The 18,274-nt window shown below is 42.3% G+C and overlaps 2 protein-coding genes across 2 annotated transcripts; both read right to left on the bottom strand.

The window, feature by feature from the left end:
- Window positions 1-2,019: 2,019 nt before the first annotated feature.
- On the bottom strand, window positions 2,020-6,565 carry LOC101763724. The gene is made up of 3 exons (XM_004974976.4): window positions 6,294-6,565; window positions 5,748-5,935; window positions 2,020-2,607 (listed from the first exon to the last, which is right to left on the bottom strand). The coding sequence occupies exons 1-3, from the start codon at window positions 6,518-6,520 to the stop codon at window positions 2,417-2,419; spliced, it is 606 nt and encodes a 201-aa protein (XP_004975033.1). The 5' UTR covers window positions 6,521-6,565; the 3' UTR covers window positions 2,020-2,416.
- A 2,938-nt stretch (window positions 6,566-9,503) lies between these two features.
- On the bottom strand, window positions 9,504-16,976 carry LOC101763317 (protein transport protein Sec24-like At3g07100). The gene is made up of 13 exons (XM_004974975.3): window positions 16,818-16,976; window positions 15,684-16,682; window positions 15,463-15,601; window positions 13,475-13,665; window positions 13,264-13,371; window positions 12,922-13,125; window positions 12,553-12,784; window positions 12,313-12,462; window positions 12,061-12,217; window positions 11,315-11,442; window positions 10,898-11,220; window positions 10,354-10,539; window positions 9,504-10,204 (listed from the first exon to the last, which is right to left on the bottom strand). Exons 2-13 carry the CDS (start codon window positions 16,668-16,670, stop codon window positions 9,977-9,979), a joined length of 3,033 nt encoding a protein of 1,010 aa, XP_004975032.1. The 5' UTR covers window positions 16,671-16,682; window positions 16,818-16,976; the 3' UTR covers window positions 9,504-9,976.
- Window positions 16,977-18,274: the final 1,298 nt, after the last annotated feature.

The raw sequence follows: 18,274 nt of genomic DNA, 5'->3' as shown, positions 1-18,274 counted from the left end.
AAAGTTTTTTTTCAGTTTTTTAGAGAAAAAAACTGTTGCTGAGTGTAAAAACTAAAACACTCGGCGAACCTTTTATTTGTCGAGTGCTAAAAATAAAACACTCGGCAAAGCCTTGATTTACCAAGTGTCATTACTTTGCCGAGTGTTTTTCGCGAAACACTCGATAAATAGCTTTTTGCCGAGTACCCGAGGGAATACACTCGGCAAATAAAAATACATTCGGCAAATTAGAGATTTCCCGTAGTGCTCTCACTCCCTAGCTCTATCTTCTTCCTCTCTCTCCCCGATGGCCAGACCCCCACAAATCCGGTGCTCCTTCTCCGGTGCCTGCTTGCAACCAAAGTGGTTGACCGCCGAGAACGGAAGCAACAAAAGATGCATGGGTCTCGGCACATGGTGACCTCGTGGGTCCTGCGTGGCCTCCATGGCTCCATGCACGACTGCGCGCGCGGACAGAGACGCCGCGCCGCTGCATGTTCCAGGAGCTCGCCAGGTGGTGCCGCCGCCCGCCGGCGACAAGCGCAGGACACCCAACAGACCGACACGATGCGTGTCCCTTCTACACCTTGTGTACCTCAACTCCATCAGGTATGGTAGGTCAAAACCACCAATTTTAGGTTAGGCGCCGTCAAGCACGCGTGTACTCTTAGTTCATCGACATCTGTACAAATTATCTTTAAGCCACTGTGTCGTCTAATTTCCCCCCAAAAAAGCCACTACTCATCTAATAAGTGATTAAGAATAGAGTTCAAACTTCAATACTTACACGACCTTTGATCCTAAACTTTTTATGATATGTTTTAACCAAGAAAATGCAACAGCTATTCATTTCGTACTGTTATATTTCACAAGTCTTTGTGAATGATGTAGGATAGAAATTAATGGTCAAAAGTTATGTTCCACAGACTCTCAATATAAAAATTTGAAGAAATTTGGATTTATTTTGTGATAATACTCGAAGAACTTACAACTCATATTCATGTGATTAATTGGCTTAGTATGTGTTTTTTTCTTCATGGACAATGTTTTACTCTGATTTTTTAGACAGGCGGATTCTCAAAGTTCTAAAGAAATAACGGACATAATTAATTGTAGTCATGTAATAAGATTTTTATAATTGTGATTATATTACTTAAAAGGGGAAAGATCTTTATGATTGTAGACAACTTAGATTAACATTGCTGAAGCCTTTTATGATAATGCCTACCTTTTCTTAATATTTACATATGATAAAATTATAAAAATAATATTTGAATTCCAAAGAATATTTTCAAAAAGATCATAGGATTTATTATTATTTTCTATTTTTACTGAGCTAATTCTCTGTTGTGCTAAAACATGGAGCGGTTTATTCATATGGGAATATGGAGTATGTCGGACGGGGCTCCCATCTAACTTGTGGAAGCCAGATAAGCATCCTAAATTTAAACCCCATTAGGGTCAAATTAAATATTTAATTTAATATTTTAATAGATTAAAATAATATATTCAACATTTTCTAAAACATAGCTCAACATTCTCAAAAAAAATATCACATCTAATTTCAACATTCCGAAAATTGGATTCAAATATTTTTTAGACCTAATACAACATTTTAAAAAAATAATTTATAATCAATTCTTTTTCTTCGTCAACCGCAGCAGCACTGGCGGCGACAGCGCGCGGTAGGAGCGACAACCGCAGCCGACGGCGTGTGGGAGAGATGGCAGCAGCGGAGCGCGCAGCGGGAGGAGCGACGGCAGCCATGGCAGCGGCAGCGTTCTAGAGTTGGAGGAACCAGCATCCAATGGTCAGGAGCCACCGTACATCTCAAACACTAGAAGCCTAACAAGAAACGGGCTTCCGGAAATTATATAGGAATTCCAATGTTGGACTGCGCAGCAGTTTGGCTAAGCATTTTGGGCCTTCATCAGACGTACACGGGCCTAGGCCCCATATCTCGAAGCCCATTGTGGCTGACCTGCCAAAGGGCTAGCCCTGGCAGACACGCATGCATGATTCTCCAGGAAAGCACAACTCTAACAAAAACATAATTATGTGGTCCTAATCAGCAGGTATTGTAACGAGAATAACACAAATCACAAACCTAGCCGAGTAACTTTTCCTGCTAGCAACCTAAAGTCTTCGGTCATGCTGTATTGCTAGCAAGGGGTCCTAAAAGCAAATCTTAGCTGTTTGAGACTGTTCAGAGTATGGTCGGCCGCGGGCAGAATGACAAATTTTTGCCTAATTTATCCTATCCCATACGTATGGATTTCCAATATATCACTAAAGAATTCTCACTTTTTCTCAATATCGATCTGCACCTTCTTGGACAAAAAAAATGGCACTTATTTCCTCCAGGTTCGCCGGGGATTGTGGAACAAATCACTCCATGGTAGCCATATTCAGATGAATAAATCATATCTAAATGAATTCACTTCTCCGCAGATGGAGCCGTATGGGACTTGCACGCAGTGCAGTCTGCTGGCGGTGGAGCAGGGGTGTTGTCTGGAATGGTTACCCTCATCGTCCGGTGCTTCCCATCTTCAGTATGGATATCAAGGATGGCATCCATTATGAGTATCTCCCAGTCACTGGGCTGTAGAAATGAATACCAAGATTCATCTGCAGAGAGAATAAAATGGGATGAGATAACAATTAAGTGTCACCAAAAGCTTCAAAACCAACGTCACTCAATTCAATATGTTGACACCAGTTACTTGATGAAAAAAACTCACTTTAGTCAACTCATGTCTGCCAGAAAATGATGCAAAAAGAATAGGAAAAAAGGAATTGTTTTGTTTCAAGGAAAATATTTTCTAGTTGACCCACTAAAAGCTCTAAAAGTGCAAGACCATAAAAAATCAATATAATCCGCAGTAGGCACTAGAAATAGTATCAGCCAAGAGCAAATCACCACAGTCGAGGGAATAGTCCGGCAGTCCACCATGGGGTAGACCAAGGTGGTAGATTGTGTGGAGGGGATCGCCACGCCTAGAGCTAGATGGATGAACACAAAGACACAGGGGACTTTACCAAGTTCGGACCACCAGATTGGTGTAATACCCTATGTCCTGTGCTCAGGGTTGTATTCTCAGCGTGTAGTGTATCGAATATGGCTTGGGTTTTTGAGAGGGTCCCTGCCGCCCTTATATAGTCCGGAGAGCAGGGTTATAGATCTGATTCGATCTAATCCTAGTCGGTTACAAGGAAATCTACTACCTTTCAGTACAAGTTATCTCTTTACATATTTAAACATGCCTATCTGTAACTATATCTCTTGATGCTGATCCTTCATCTTGATCCGTACGCCTATCCCGAGTCCCCCTCGCATGGGCCACGGTACCCCCTTTGGAGGGCGGCCAGGCCCATCCGAGTGGTACCCGGGGGTTATATCCCCCACAACCATGACAACATTACCATTGTTAGTTTGTTACCGGGATATAAAACATCAAACGTATCAGCCAATCACTGAGCAAATCCCATGACAACATTGAAGTTGTTAGTTTGATACTGAACAAGGGATATAAAACTTCAAAAATACGAAGTGAAATAGAGGAGCACTTTTAGCTTTTAATTCCAGACATTTCAGCCTTTGTATCTCAATTTCTGTACCCTAGTTATTATGGACGGGGCCTTTGGCCTGGGCCCATCAGTACAGCAGCAGCACATCACTTGGAGGAAACGGATTAATTAGTTTATCTGTTAGCATCGTTTGTTACCAGGTTGTTAGGCAGATCAGGATAAGTTTGTTAGGATAATTAGCAAGTTTTAGGGGCTGGCTGCAAAAGCACAGCAGGCAACTAGCAAGTTTCTTCCTGCTATTCTATTAGTCAATCCACATCATTAGTTGAGCATAAAAGCGCAGCAGTATTTAATGAGTACAGAAAGAGAAGAAATATAGTGTGAAGTTTGATGTGGACATCACAGCATTTGTAAAATGCCCTGAGTAGTGGAGTCCTACCTCCACTACAGAGTCAGTCTCCTGTGCTGTGAAATTTTTTTTCCTCGAACACACAGGAGAGCGTGCATCTTTATAATAATAAGATGAAAAAAGGGGTTAAAAGAGAAGCAGAAAACCCACCACACACACAGCCAGCCATCTCACACAAACTGTGCTGTGAAATCTTGTTATGACAAGTGTTACCAAATCTAGTAAGATATTGATGTTACAGTGTTTCAAAATGATGCCACTGATTAGTTATTACCAATATCACCCAAAATAAGTACACTAAAAGCGGTTTCGAAAAATAATACTGCGACAAATGGACCTACACAATTGAAAGCTAATGATAAGCCAGGGAAGAACCATGGGCATATTACTTGGAAGTTGTGCAACATATCCTCTGCTCCTAGCAACAATTATTACTCCTTCAACGCTTGACTAAGAAGTCATAGTCTGAATTTCTTCACTTTATTAATATCAAACAATTCATGACTCTCTGACTTTTCCCATTCATTGAGGCAACATACTCTTTCCCCTTCCACTCAACCACCCCGCAGCAGCAATTTTAGTATTGTGGTTTCATTATTCAGTTTTAATCGAGTTCTCCGGTTGCCCTTTTCCCCTTCATTTCTAATCTAATGTGCTGTGTTAGCCTTATGCACAAGCTAAATTAGCAAAACCTACTGTTTTAATATAAATAGACCCCTGCATTTTATTTCTCAATTTCCTGAGTCCTGACTATAGATCATGCTATCATGATAATATAGGTCAAGTAGGTACACAATGAGTCCATTGACATTATAATATTGTTTTAATGTATTGCTGAAATAGCATAACCCACAACTGTCAGATTTATTGGGCGAGAGGTATGAGATCTAACTGTATGATGCCTTGTAGAGAGGCATCTGAAGTCTGTATCATGATCCATTTAGATTGGCATGGATGCTAAATATGTAATAAGCATTTAGTGGTCAAATTTGTTGCGGCTAACATTTCTAATCTCTGACTCTAATGCTGGATAATGAGTACTTAGCTCACTTAAAACCGAGTATTACAGGGTTCACTGGCATCTGTTTGATTCTTCTTTGCACCATCCCTTATGATACTATATTTTATATTTGCGTCCACATTACATAAAGTTTCCATTCACATAGCCGCTTGCCAATGTCATCATGTCATGACTATTACATGAGTTAAATCCTAAATGAATCTTTTAAGATAATTTCATCCTTAATGAGAATACATACTAAATGAATCTTTTAAGATAATTTCATCCTTAATGAGAATACAGAATGAAGTAATTAATTAGTCAGACTATGTAAATGGTAAATAATCATCATTTCATCTACAGAAGAATCTTCATGAACTTTATAGGCCATGGGTTAAAATGATAGCCAACCAACCAACTAACACTAATGTTTAAAAAGACAGTAACAATAAAGGTTATAGAAACCAGTGGTAACTGGTAACAAGCAAGTAACATAGTATACATTCTTACATGTTTTACAGATCTGTTATGCCAAGGAATGACAAAACTGGCTTAAGAGCCACAATCAATCAACTAAGTCTGCAAACAATGTGTGTTGTCATAGTCTTCCTTTCCAGCAAGGGAAAAATAATGTATAGATTTAATTTTCTACATCCAAAGGTTAAGCTACAATATGGACATTAGTGCAAGACTCTTTCAGTTTTTGGAGCACTGAACTGATGTAGTTTAAGTAACATTACAGAGTCCTAAATAGGAAAGTCTAATCAATTTTCGCTCATAACGACTGGAATCACCACAAGAAATTTGATTTGTGATGTTAGTAGCACATACCTCCCAAACGAACAGCCTTGAACTTCAGAAGCCCACTTCCTTGGGGCGCAGACACTGGGAATGTGCAGGAGACAGAATGCCTCGCGTGGTTCACAGCAATGGAAGCGCTATACCAGGGGCCCCGCACGATCGGCTTGCCAATGGCATTCACTATCTGCTGGTTCTGGGTGGCCTTTTCTATTGCCTGGCTGCAACAACAAGGGCACCAAAAGACGTAAGATATAGCAATCCATCTTGTGGGCAAAGAAAAACAAATCCAACAATGGTGAGTACGTGACATGACAAAAATAGCATCACCCGAAGGTACATGAATCCTACAGGTTGCCACAAATCATCGTTCATCCTCTACGTAGGGATCAAAAGTACTTCACATATAGGTCTAGGTTACAGATTTAAAAAATCTAAACTATAGGAACAGGTGAAATGAAAATCAGTTACATAAAAACATTCAAGCGCTAGCGCCAAGGTGTGTTGATCTCTGATGCCAAGCATCACGAGAGAAAGCAAATACTGAATCCAAAATGCCACGGGTTTCGAGGGATCGACCTGGAGCAGGAGAGAAAGATAGAGAGGTCGCTGACGGCGCTGGCTGCGACGGCACCGGTCAGCCCCAGCAGCGAGAGCGCCGCCACGCGGCGGGCCCACGCTCCCGGCCCCGACTCGGTCGCCTCCGGTGGGGGGGGCGGCGGTAGCGCCGTGGGATGTGTCTGCACAGAGAGGCGGCGGAGGAGGAGAGGAGAAGTGGAGGCGGAGAGCCGGCGAGCCGCCAACATTTTGGTTTGCGGAAGGGGAGAGAAACGAAAAGGCCTGCTGTGCTACGGAGTTCTAGGTCTGCAGTACGTGGCTGACTAGTGGGCTCAGCGACAAAATCGAAGGACATTAATGCATTGCATTTGCATAAAAAAATTCTTTTTCGAAGACTGAACTACTCTGATTTGAATTTCATGCAGAGCTTAACTTACAATTTCTTATAAAGTATCATTGAGACTTATCCTAAGTTAAACATTTTCACATTTTACACTAAGTATCTTCATTTTTACGTAGACTAGTAAAAATATCCGTAGGTTGCTACGGGTTTTGCACTCGAAATAATAATAATGGTTCCATCGCTAGCAAAATGCCCGTACATTGCTACGGTAAAATATCAATTGTGTTTTTCAGACTAATGATATATTTTATTTCCATCACTAAATTTTTATTCCACTTATTGGATGTCTACGCATTCAATGGAAAACCAAAAGAATTTTGACTTAATTATTTCCTTCAACTCAAATACCTATTAAATTAAAATATTTTTTTATTCAAGGAAGAGAGTTCAATCAGCCTCCTCTCCTTGCAGTAGTGAATCATATGAACATACGAACATAGAGAGTTCACTACGAGTCATACTAAAAAAACTCAAATCCCTGATTTATACTACCGGAAAGTTACGGTGATTTACTACTTAAAAGTCATGCCTAACGTAATTTTGCATTTCATTTAATGTCACTCTCACCTCCCTAAAATACGTCTATGTGCTTTCTGTCTCTGTTAAGGGCTATGTTGTAAATTGGTAAAGATATTTCTCATCTCTCTTCTCTCCCGTTGACTTGTTTCTTGTGTCTCCCGTTCCCATCTCTCTTTGTGATCCCGATCCTCTCTCTCTGATCCTGATCCCCGCTCTATCTCTCACGGATCAGCAAGGGAACAAGGAACAGGGCCAGCGGCAGGTAGCTCGGCGTGGGCAGCGGCTCGGGTGCCAGCGTGCGGCAGCCCTTCCTGCGGTCGCCACCGCGAGCGAGCGGCTAGGCGACCGACAGGCGGCGTTGCGCGGGCAACTCTGCGGCCAGTGCGCGACGGCCAGCATAGGCAAGCGGCTCCGCGCGTGTTGCTGAGCAGCAGGAGGGGATCTCCGCGTGTTGCTGAGTAGTAGGAGGGGATGGCCTGTGCAGCAGGAGAGGATCTCCGCGTGGTGCTGAGCAGTTTCTCGATGGCGAGGAGGTCCTGGGCTCCTGGCCACAACCCCGCAGCTATGTATACACGTAAGAACGCAACCTCAATTCCTATTCGAGTCAGCCTCGATTTAGATCCGATTCGGCAACAAACTCTCCTGGCAGTCTGGCCCCGAGTCAGCCTCGATTCCGATCCGATTCGGCAGCAAGCTCTCCTGGCAGTCTGGCCTCCACCCCAATCGCTTCCCGCTTCGCTGCCACCTCGAGGATGCGGTGGCCATTACCGGGTCGACACGGCCAGCGTCGCGCGGGTCCTTGAAGTGGCGCAGGAACCAGAGGATGATGGTGTCGATGTCGGAGGATGGCGGGATGTTGTCGGTGGACATGGGGTGGAGGGCGAAGGTGGGAACCGGCCGCCGGCCCCGGAGCCGGACAGAGCGGCGGCGGGATGTTGTCGGTGGAGATGGGGTGGAGGGTGAAGGTGGGAACTGGCCACCAGCCTCGGAGCCGGACGGAGTGGTGACGTCTTGATCCCCCGAGGGAGGGGCCCGGAGCCGGACTGAGCGGCAGCATCTCAATCCCCCGAGGGAGGGGCTCGGAGCCGGACGGGTCGGACGGAGCAGCGGCGTCTTGATCCCCCGAGGGAAGGGAGGGGGACGAGGGAGCTGAGCTCTTTCCCCTTTAACTCCCTCGCTTTCCTATTTTTTCCAACTGAGCCCCCCTATACTCAGAAATGGACTGTGGGTTGATTTCATGAAACGTCAGGATTTTTTTGCAAAATTAGGGCGACGTACGAAAAATCATGGCAGAGACGTTACTTGCTTTAATAATAGGTATAGGTATAGATCGACAATATTAGCATTGGTAGTTACATTAAAAAATGATTTCCTAACATGTAAATATGTCTATTGAAGATAATATATTTTTTAGAAACAATGTTAGTCAGTGTGAGATGCTTACTCCACCATTGTACGACACCATTGTACGAGTTGTGTTACCTTGTAACTCATAATATTTCTTTTTTTCTATGCATAAATTAAGAAAATAGAATTACTATGGGACAATTAAAAAGACAATTCATTCTAGAAATTGTTTATTAAATCATCTTAAAATTATGTGTTAATGCATAAGAATATCTATTAGACAACATCAATGTAAGTTATAGATATTTTGGGTCATTAAGTCGATCTAAAATATCATAAAATAAACTAGAATAGCACTCTGAGTAAATAGTTTAGGAGGAAAAATAAGGGGGTGTTTGGATCCCTGGACTAAACTTTAGTCCCTATCACATCAATTGTTTAGATACTAATTAGGAGTATTAAACATAAACTATTTACAAACCCATTGCACAAATGAAGGCTAAACGGCAAGATGAATCTATTAAGCCTAATTAGTCCATGATGCGGCTACAATAATCATTTGCTAATGATGAATTCATTAGGCTTAATAGATTCATTTTGTTATTTAGTGTCCATATGTGTAATTAGTTTTATAATTAACTCATATTTAATTCTTCTAATTAGCCTCAAATATTCGATGTGACACGAAACACGATCAATCGAATGAATGGACATACCATCGTCACCCGACCAAATAAGCACTATTGTACCCACTTGCATCCTTATTATAAAAGAATCATAGTACGTGCTATATTATTGTCAGCAGACTAAATGTTCAATCGTACTTTCTATTAACATTTTACACAAGGTTAGTGTAAAATTAATTTCAAATTTTATAGATACATAGAAAAGAAGGTGAACAAAACTACACATTCTAGTGCTTAAAACCACGCATAAAAGATCCATTGTCCAAAACGCAAGTATACGGAAGGAACGTCAGAATAAAACAGCATGAAGGTTAACAGAGAGCTCTCCTATTACAAAGACTAATAATAGCCAAAAATGAGTTTACACAATGAACTTCCAAATGCTAAGTAACTGCATCCGACTAGAATTCTTAACATTTAAGAACACAAGATTAAGAAACGCGCAGGCCACTATACGACCCCAGTTGTATAATATACCCACGGTATCTGTTGCCTACTTATTCTGATACAGCAGCTGTATTCTCACTCTGGAAAAAAGAATAATCACAAGGACAAATATTAACAGTAAAAGCTTTGTTTGCCAGTCAAATGCTGCTTACAGGACGACATACTGGACCACTGGCTTGCGAATTAGATCCGGGATGGTGTTGCGAGAATGATTAGGAACTGGCAGCAACTGAATCTACATTCTGCAGCAGTTTACACCAAGGCAAAAATTTCAAGCATCGCTTCCTGTTCGTTCATCGTCATTAGCTTTGTGTCTGACGGTGAATTTGCAGTATCCAATCGACGTAGCTGCTTGTTCCAGCCATCTGGTCCTCAACAAGGTTAGACAGAAGCAGAAAGCCTTCTCTTGGCTGTTCACCCTGTCGCACCACACGGCTTAGCTGGTGATAAGAAGGATCCTTCTCCCGCAGGGTTCTTAATATTTTCATGAAGTTTCTTGAGAACTCATTGTCACATTCTCTCAACTGAATCTGCAATGTACCCCACATTAGTGCACATGCAAACACAAATCATGTGGTATACTACACATTTACCGTGATTTTTCATAAAATTGGCAATTCACAGGGAAGAATGTAAAAATAACTTTGTTTAAGCGAACAAAGATGTAAAAGAGGATTACCTTTGATAGATCAGGAAAGTTTGCCAAGCTGACTCCAAGAATGTTGTTCACAAGTTCAGGTGGGAGCATCCTACCTAACCACACTAGGAAAGTGAATCCATCATCAAGGAGGTACAAACCTCCTGTATCTAAACACTGCATTGTTAATGGCAATCGCTGCAGTGAACCATCAATCTTATTTGGTTCCTGCAAAACTCAAAGATAGTTTTGATTAGTGTTTGGTAAACTTGCCTAAACCACACAGAAATGACATACTTGACTTCACAGACACCAGGAAAATAACTGACCAAATAGATATATCATAACTCAATTAATGCTAATAATTCCTGAAGTATCACGTTTTAATTTATCAAAAAACCTCATTCTAAAAGCATGATAACTAATGACTTATGAAATTATTTCAACAGACTAAACAGATCGTGTGCACTAACCATACTATCATTTTTGTTCATCTCAAATTTGAAGTGCTTTGGATGTGGCAAATCTACAAATAACACACTGATTACAAGCAAACAAATTAGCTTAGTGGGAAGAAACAACATACCATTGTTAATACTTCATCAACTCTGTATAGAGAAGGATAAATGAAATTGAGCAGCTTTTTTACAGGCAATATCATCATGCTGAAACCAGCAGCACATCGTTCATCAAGAGAGACATCTGCATAACCTCCACGGAGAGCAAGAGATTTGCAGATGGCCAGGATGTATAATGGCAAAAATCTTAGAGATTCTGGAAAAATCAGTCTTCCTCCTATCCGGTGTTGTACAACATATAAGTTCCGGTATTCCTTCAAACTTCTCACAAGCTTTAACTGTAATTGCTGTCGGACACTGTCCAGCTTATCAGACAGTGAATTTTCAACCGCTGCAGGATTGCGATAATTAGTAAAACTATGTAATAAGCATATAATGTGTATATTGAAATTTTAAAAGAGGAAGGGCATCTATATGTTACTAACCAATTCTACCCAATAATGACACAATGGCGCCAGTATCTGCTTGACGATACATTTCACTAAGATCTGTGACCACAGGTGCAGCTGCTGTGTGGACCCTGATACGCCTTTCACCAGAGGAGGATGTGTATCTAGTGGTGGTTAAGGACGGAACAAGCATCACATGCATGGATAATATTATAAAAATATAAAAAAAGGAACAAGAAGTATGTGCATCATGTGCAACAAACAGCTAACAACATCTTGTGGGGGAGTATGAATACACCCAAAAAAAATCAGGGCAACAACAGAATCATTTTCCCCTAAACAGCCATTTAGGCTGATGAAACCGCATGTGATCCCTACATGGCCGCCAAACTTTGGGTTTTCTTTAAACCCTCCTCTTCTTAATATATTGATACGCAGCTCTCCTGCGTGTTCGAGAAAAAAAAATGGCCGCCAAACGTGTTAAAAAGTCGTTTAGCATGATTAAACAGTCATGTAGGCCACTATTTGGTCAAAAAATGGGCAACCGATTGTTTAGCATTTTCAGTTTAGGCATTCAGAAATAGTTTTTACAGTACTTCCCATTAGATGCTGCACTATCACCAAACTAATTGCTATCCAAACAGGTTTTTGCTAATGACCATTTGAAGGAGTGTGTGATGTTAAAATTGTCATCTACAACAAAAAAAAATCCGCACTGAAATAAAGTGATATGCAGAAGAACATTAAGAGTAGTACAAAATCAAATTGAAAGGAAAGGATACAGCAATGCCACTTGGAAGTATACAGTCTGGGTGGTCATTAAGGTCTCCTCTAGCGACAGTTGCATTGCAAAAGCTTTATCAGAGTCAACGGCTGGAAGGGCTAACAGGTCTGTGGATCTTAGCATGAAATGACCATGATAGGTTGTGAACCGTACCCCTAAAAAACAGATGCTATGAGGGTTAGATTCCAATCATAAACTACCAGAGACAAATTAGGAAATGAAGATAAATGTAGCTGTGCTGTGCATGAACCTTTTCCACATCTGATGCGCATAACAGATTCCCAGGCAGTCTCTCGTGTAAGGTCTCTACTAAGCTCATGTTTAAGTTTATCCCCGTGTGTAGCTGCCTGGAACGATGGATAATGGTACACCTGGCCACCAGTATATTTTGCCAAAGATCCTACAGATTTTATATATAGCATAAGAAATATAGCACGGCCAAACATAGCTAAGGTACATTAATTCTGACATTCTGTGTGCAAATTATCACCTAAGGAAGCTATATCGGAGTACTTCTCGCTGAAAGAAAATATGTCCACAGCAATCTGATTTTTCGTAAATTCAGCAGCCATCTGTTTGTAGAAGGGGTCTTCTGGCACCCTCAGAGTATGCTCCTTATCAGTTCCATATGCACGAACATCATCTCCCCTAAGTCTCAAACGTCCAATACCAAGAGATGGCAATGTACTCTGGAAGACAAGCAACTTCCCCCCAATTTGACTCTACAAAGGGATGCACAATTGTCCATGATTTAGTGCAAACTAAGGCAATAAAGGTATATAGGAATTATTAAACTGTATTTTAATAATAATTCTCAAATTCAAATATAATATGAATAGAGTAGAAATAAGAATCATACCATAACCATGAAAGCTGCTTTAAGTGCCGGACCAAGAGCAGACTCAACATTTAGGTTGTCATGGAACATATTTGGCAAGCTATCAAGAAATGACTCAACAACATGTCTGGAGTCGACCAAATTAACCAAGAGGTCATCAGGCAATGGCAGAAAAACATCATCCAAATCAGCAACAACCATCATTTGAGGCTGTGACAAAGAAGACTGGTACAAAAAGAAAAATAAAGGCCATTTCAGTATGACACATGAATTGAATGCGACATGCAAAAATAGTGAGGCATTGCGAAACAAAATGTGCAAGTTTGAGTTGAAGAACGACTAAGTAAGAGATGTAGGGCTTGCCTTGAAGTTATGAAAATGCAAAGTGCTGTCAAAGGTTAAGAATCCTATCTGTGTTCGCGGAAAGCCTGGAAGTTCATCAAGGCATGATTTGATTGTCTTTGCAACAACCTAAAAAAAGCACATGGACAGTAATATTGTGAGTTGTTAAGGATGAAAAATAAAGATGGTGCTCAGAAAGATTAAAAAAATAAACATACAGATAAAATGATACCTCAAGCAACCCACTCCGAACTGCAGATACTGACACATCGATAAGAAAGAAATATGATGGTGGCATTGGTGGCCGCACCATATATTCTGTTGGAGCAACAAACTCTACTGTTCCCTTAGAGAGTTCAGGTCTTTGATCATTATCACACCTTCTGCCACTAGCATCAAGAGCACAAAAGTACTCTCCAGGAACTGCAGGAAAAGAAAGCCCGATTTTTCATAAAGCAGTTCGTGTGACAACATTGCTGGGGAATTATATAGCACCAGAATAAAGATTGTATGACAGAAGAGTCTTTTGTCTTCCAGCGCTATTTCTATGCATGATAGTTAAGCCTGATGACTAACTGATATACAATCCTTTTCTTTTCTTGTACAATCATGAAGGATACAACAACAAAAAAAATACATCTTGCATAGAAGCGATACCACAACTATAGCATGCTTGATCTAACTCCTTTGGTTTCAAAATACATCCTAAAATACATGACCATCACTGTGGAAGGCACGTCAAGCTAGGATGAGCATAATGTGAAAGTCAATGATGCTAGCCAACGATGATAAGCATAGCTGGGATAAAGGAATCCTATAGAAAGGCAGGCTAGCCCAGTTTGGAGCTTCCTGTGGCCACCATAGGCCATGCTCTCCCGTTATTTGAATGACATTGTAAAGTTTAGGATGAAAAATACTTGGTTTGATAGTTCAGGGTGCAATCTGAAGATCAACGGCGAGGTTAAAGTATGATTTGCATTTTTTCCCCCTTAGGTATACGGTTAGTTATTTGAATTGTCTTGAAAACAACCAGTTAATTTCTGCAGAATTCATTGGATTTTGTGTCTAGCCCCTGCTGTACTTAGTCCCAAAACTCCAACACTGAATCCAGAAAACTCATAATGACTAGCATTAACACACAAAGAGTCAAGCATTTCTTTGAAATCCTACTACCTGTCATCTCTAGTAGCAGCAAACTATTGTCCCAGCCATCAAGGTTACAGGAGTGAATGTGCCTATTGTCTCATTACAATTGATAATAGGAAAAGAATATGCTGCAAGATAATCACCCCAACTATCATATTTAACAGGCTTGAAACAAAATACTACCAGAACTGTGTCAGTGGCATGATGTTCTAAGATAGATGACCCTTCTCATCTCTCAAGACTGCAGCAATAGATAAGTTTTCTGATGAAATAAATAAGTTCAAACAGATTAGATCCTAGGGACTTTCTATGCCATAGGAATTCCTGATCTGAATCTCAAGAAACTATACATCAACTGGAAACAAACCAAGCTTAATTTTACTAGAAATCCTAAATGGTTTTTGCTTTTCTTTCTCACTGGAACTGGAACTTTTTCCACAGAATGTTTTAATAGGAACAGCAGCCGTTACCATCTGAATAACAGCAAAAGAAAAGTTGATTACAAATTAAACATTTTCAAAAAATATATATGAATTCCTTGCCACGTGTTTCAGGATTAAAAAAAAAAAGGGCTTGCTTCTCTGGCTGTGGGATGCTGCTAAATAGAACAAGGCACATCCTCCATAGCATGGCCAGAATGTTTCACCTTCTAATCCTACAGTACAGTTTTTGAGTAAACAGTTCTACATCATGATTTTTCCCCCTTACTAGGTGTTTTTCCCTACATTACAAATTATAGTGCTTGTTCAGAGTAGGACAACATAGAAGGGAAGTTGAGGAAATGTCCGTAGTAGTTTATGCGTCCAAGGTCCTTAGTAGTTTATGCATCCAAGGTCCTTAGTAGTTTATTAATCCAAACTGTGTCATTCAAATTTCAAAGTAGTGAAATAATCTTCTTATACATACCACAAAATGGCATATACAGTTACACCTTTTTGGGGAATGATATGATGGCTGGTTGAAATCAAAGTAATCAGACATGAATTGTCTTTTGTGTACCAGTATGGTCCTTTTCAGCCATTTCATAAATCATAACACACAAACTGGTACTCAAGCTGAAGTTCAGGATATTACCATCATTGAGCAAGGTGCAAAGATTGCAGCGCCATTTCCTTCCAGCATCTGCAAATGTTGCATAAGGATTTATATATGTCCTGCATCTTCGACAGCGGATGACACCAGCAGACCCAAAGTTGATAACCGGCACTTCCTCCTAAGTAATGGGAAACAAGCATGTCAAGGAAAGAGCCCATTTGCTGGAGAAGAGAAACAACACGAGCTTAATAGTTTGTTACCCCATCAGGTGATTCTGCAAGAGGGTGAACCACAGCCCCAAGGGGCAAATGCCACCTGGAGACCAATGACTGAGATGCCGGAATCGCATGGGTTGTCAGCCGGAAATACCTCGGGTGGCAATTCAATGGGTATGCCTCCGAAAGCTTAACTGGCTCCTCATCACCATGCAATGGCCTTGGCAGCCCCTTTACATCAACACCAGGGTCAAGTGACCCCGGCGCTGAACTCAGTGCCAATGACTGGAAGTCCTCCACTAAGCTCTGGAGTGTGCCTCCGACTGGAGGCCCAGCACTCGGATATGCCGCCTGGTTACCAAACGTGGCAGTAGGTCCCATTGGAGGGGGCGGCATAGTCTGCACTGGCTGTTGAAATCCTGGTCTTGGGAATTGAGGGTTCGCAGGCGGTGCACCGGGGTAAAACCCTTGGGACTGTAGTGGTGGCGGCCTTGCGTAATTCGGTGGAGGAGGCAAAGCACCTCGCGTGGGAGATTGTGGCTGCCCAAGGGACGATGGTGGGGGGCGAAAAGGTGCTGGTGCGGCAGCAAAGGGGCCCTGAGGCGGTGGGCCAGCGGCGAAGGGACCCTGAGACGGTGGAGCGGAGGCGAAGGGGCCCTGAGATGGTGGAGCGGAGGCGAAGGGGCCCTGAGGCGGTGGAGCGGTGGTAAAGGGGCCCTGAGGCGGTGGAGCGGTGGTAAAGGAGCCCTGAGGCGGCGGCGCGGAAGTGAAAGGCCGCTGAGGCGGTGGCGCGGCAGCAAAGGGACCCTGGGACGGAGGTGGACCCCTGAACCCACCCATTGCCGCGGGCGGCGCGGCCACGAAAGGGGGTGCCGCAGAGCCAGGTTGAGGCGGCGGCACTCCCTGCCTCGGCGGCGGGACGAACGGGCCACCGGCGGCAAACGGCGGCGGCGGGGCGGCTGCGCCGGGCACAAACGCTGAGACAGGACGGCCGGGCGGCGGCGGCCTCTCGTTCCCCGTAGGCGGCTGCATCGCGTCGAACACCTGCAGAATCGGGCGGCGGCGGAAGCGAGATGAGATCAGAGCTTTGTATGCGCGTGATCCGCGTGTTTCCCGATCGGATCCCGCCGGCGCGGCTGGATCTGGCGAGAGCGGTGAGATTCGGGGGTGAGGGCGTACCGGGATCGGAGCGGCAAGGCGGCGACCAGGACGCCGAGGGGGCGGAGCAGACGCGGGGGCAGCAGCCGGATGCGGAGGAGGAGGGGACGCGAGCGAGGGTTAAAACGAACAAAAGAGAAGACGACGAGGGAGAAGAGAGGCCCGCCCGGTGCGTGGTGCCTCCCCTGCTGCGATCTTCTATCCCAAAAACGATTTCAGTCAAATTCGACGGAAAATCGTTCGTGTGCACCGTTTTAAATCAAATTTTTCCGGATGTGTATGTAATTGTGGTCGCCCTTAGTGATTGCACGCCGTGCTTGTTAGATGCTATTTTATGGATGCGTGGTCATTAACGACAAGAAAACAAAATATATAAAGTTTAGTAAAGCGGGCTATTATTTATTCAATGAATTCTAATACACCATTTTTTGAATGAAACACCAAACAAATTTTATTTTAACAGAAGTTTCAAACATATTAGTAAAAAAGATTTTGTCGAGCGATCATAACCTCCGAGCCAAGCAAACAAATTCTCTTTTGTTTTTCTCACATGTTCGGTGCCGTGGCACCTTAGGCCACGGACCACACTATAGCATTCGGCCCGGTTACAATAAGATGTTGTCTAATGTCATAAAGGTTGTATATGAACCACCTTATACTTTGGCCCATTACTTCTAAATAAACCATTCTTGCTCTAAATTCTAGCTACATCACTGCATACCGCGCCACGACACCTTTCGTGCACATACTATATGTGGGTCCACGCCTTCCTCCTAACCTCCTCGTTGTTAATGTGGATGCGGCGATCCTCGGAGCATCTCCGATAGAACCCATACTAGAATCGTGCTACGGGCAACCAAATTTTTTATATTGCAAAACATTAGATTCAACGGGATAATAAAAATATAAAACATGTATAAATATGAAATAAGTATATTATCTAAGATTGGATTCAGCAGGACAATAATCATGTACAACAAGTACGAATACAGGTCATCCAAATGCCCCCCATCTATCCTATTTCTTTGCCTGTGATGCGCCAAAGGAAATGTTTTACAATGCATGGTAGTCTTATCCTTCAGGCATTCGCTTCGTGCGCTAGAAGATCGATGAAGAAGTTGTGCCGCATCGTTATAGCATCCTGTAAGTAAGATAAGTGCTTACTTCAAGTTAAGCTCTCGTGTGATGGGATTTATCGTATATTGTAAAATTACAAAGGAACGTACAACAAAGCATATTTACTCACTTTTTCGATGTGCACGTTTCAATCATAATAAGTTTCTTCCGCTTAATGTCGAGTACATAAAGCAGGTAGGTATTGACATGCTTCCATGGCAAAAGAAACTGCAAAGCACTCAGTATTAGGACCACAAAGAATATGTAATGAACAAATAATGGTATGAAAAGAACTTACATTTCTGCAACCTAGTATGTCATATTTTACTATTTCTCATCCACCAATCACATCACCCAACTCT

This window comes from Setaria italica, chromosome VII, assembly GCF_000263155.2.
Source record: "Setaria italica strain Yugu1 chromosome VII, Setaria_italica_v2.0, whole genome shotgun sequence".
Taxonomy (NCBI): domain Eukaryota; kingdom Viridiplantae; phylum Streptophyta; class Magnoliopsida; order Poales; family Poaceae; genus Setaria; species Setaria italica.
The sequence above is the reverse complement of the archived record's forward strand: the minus strand, read 5'-3'. Positions and strand labels throughout refer to the sequence as shown.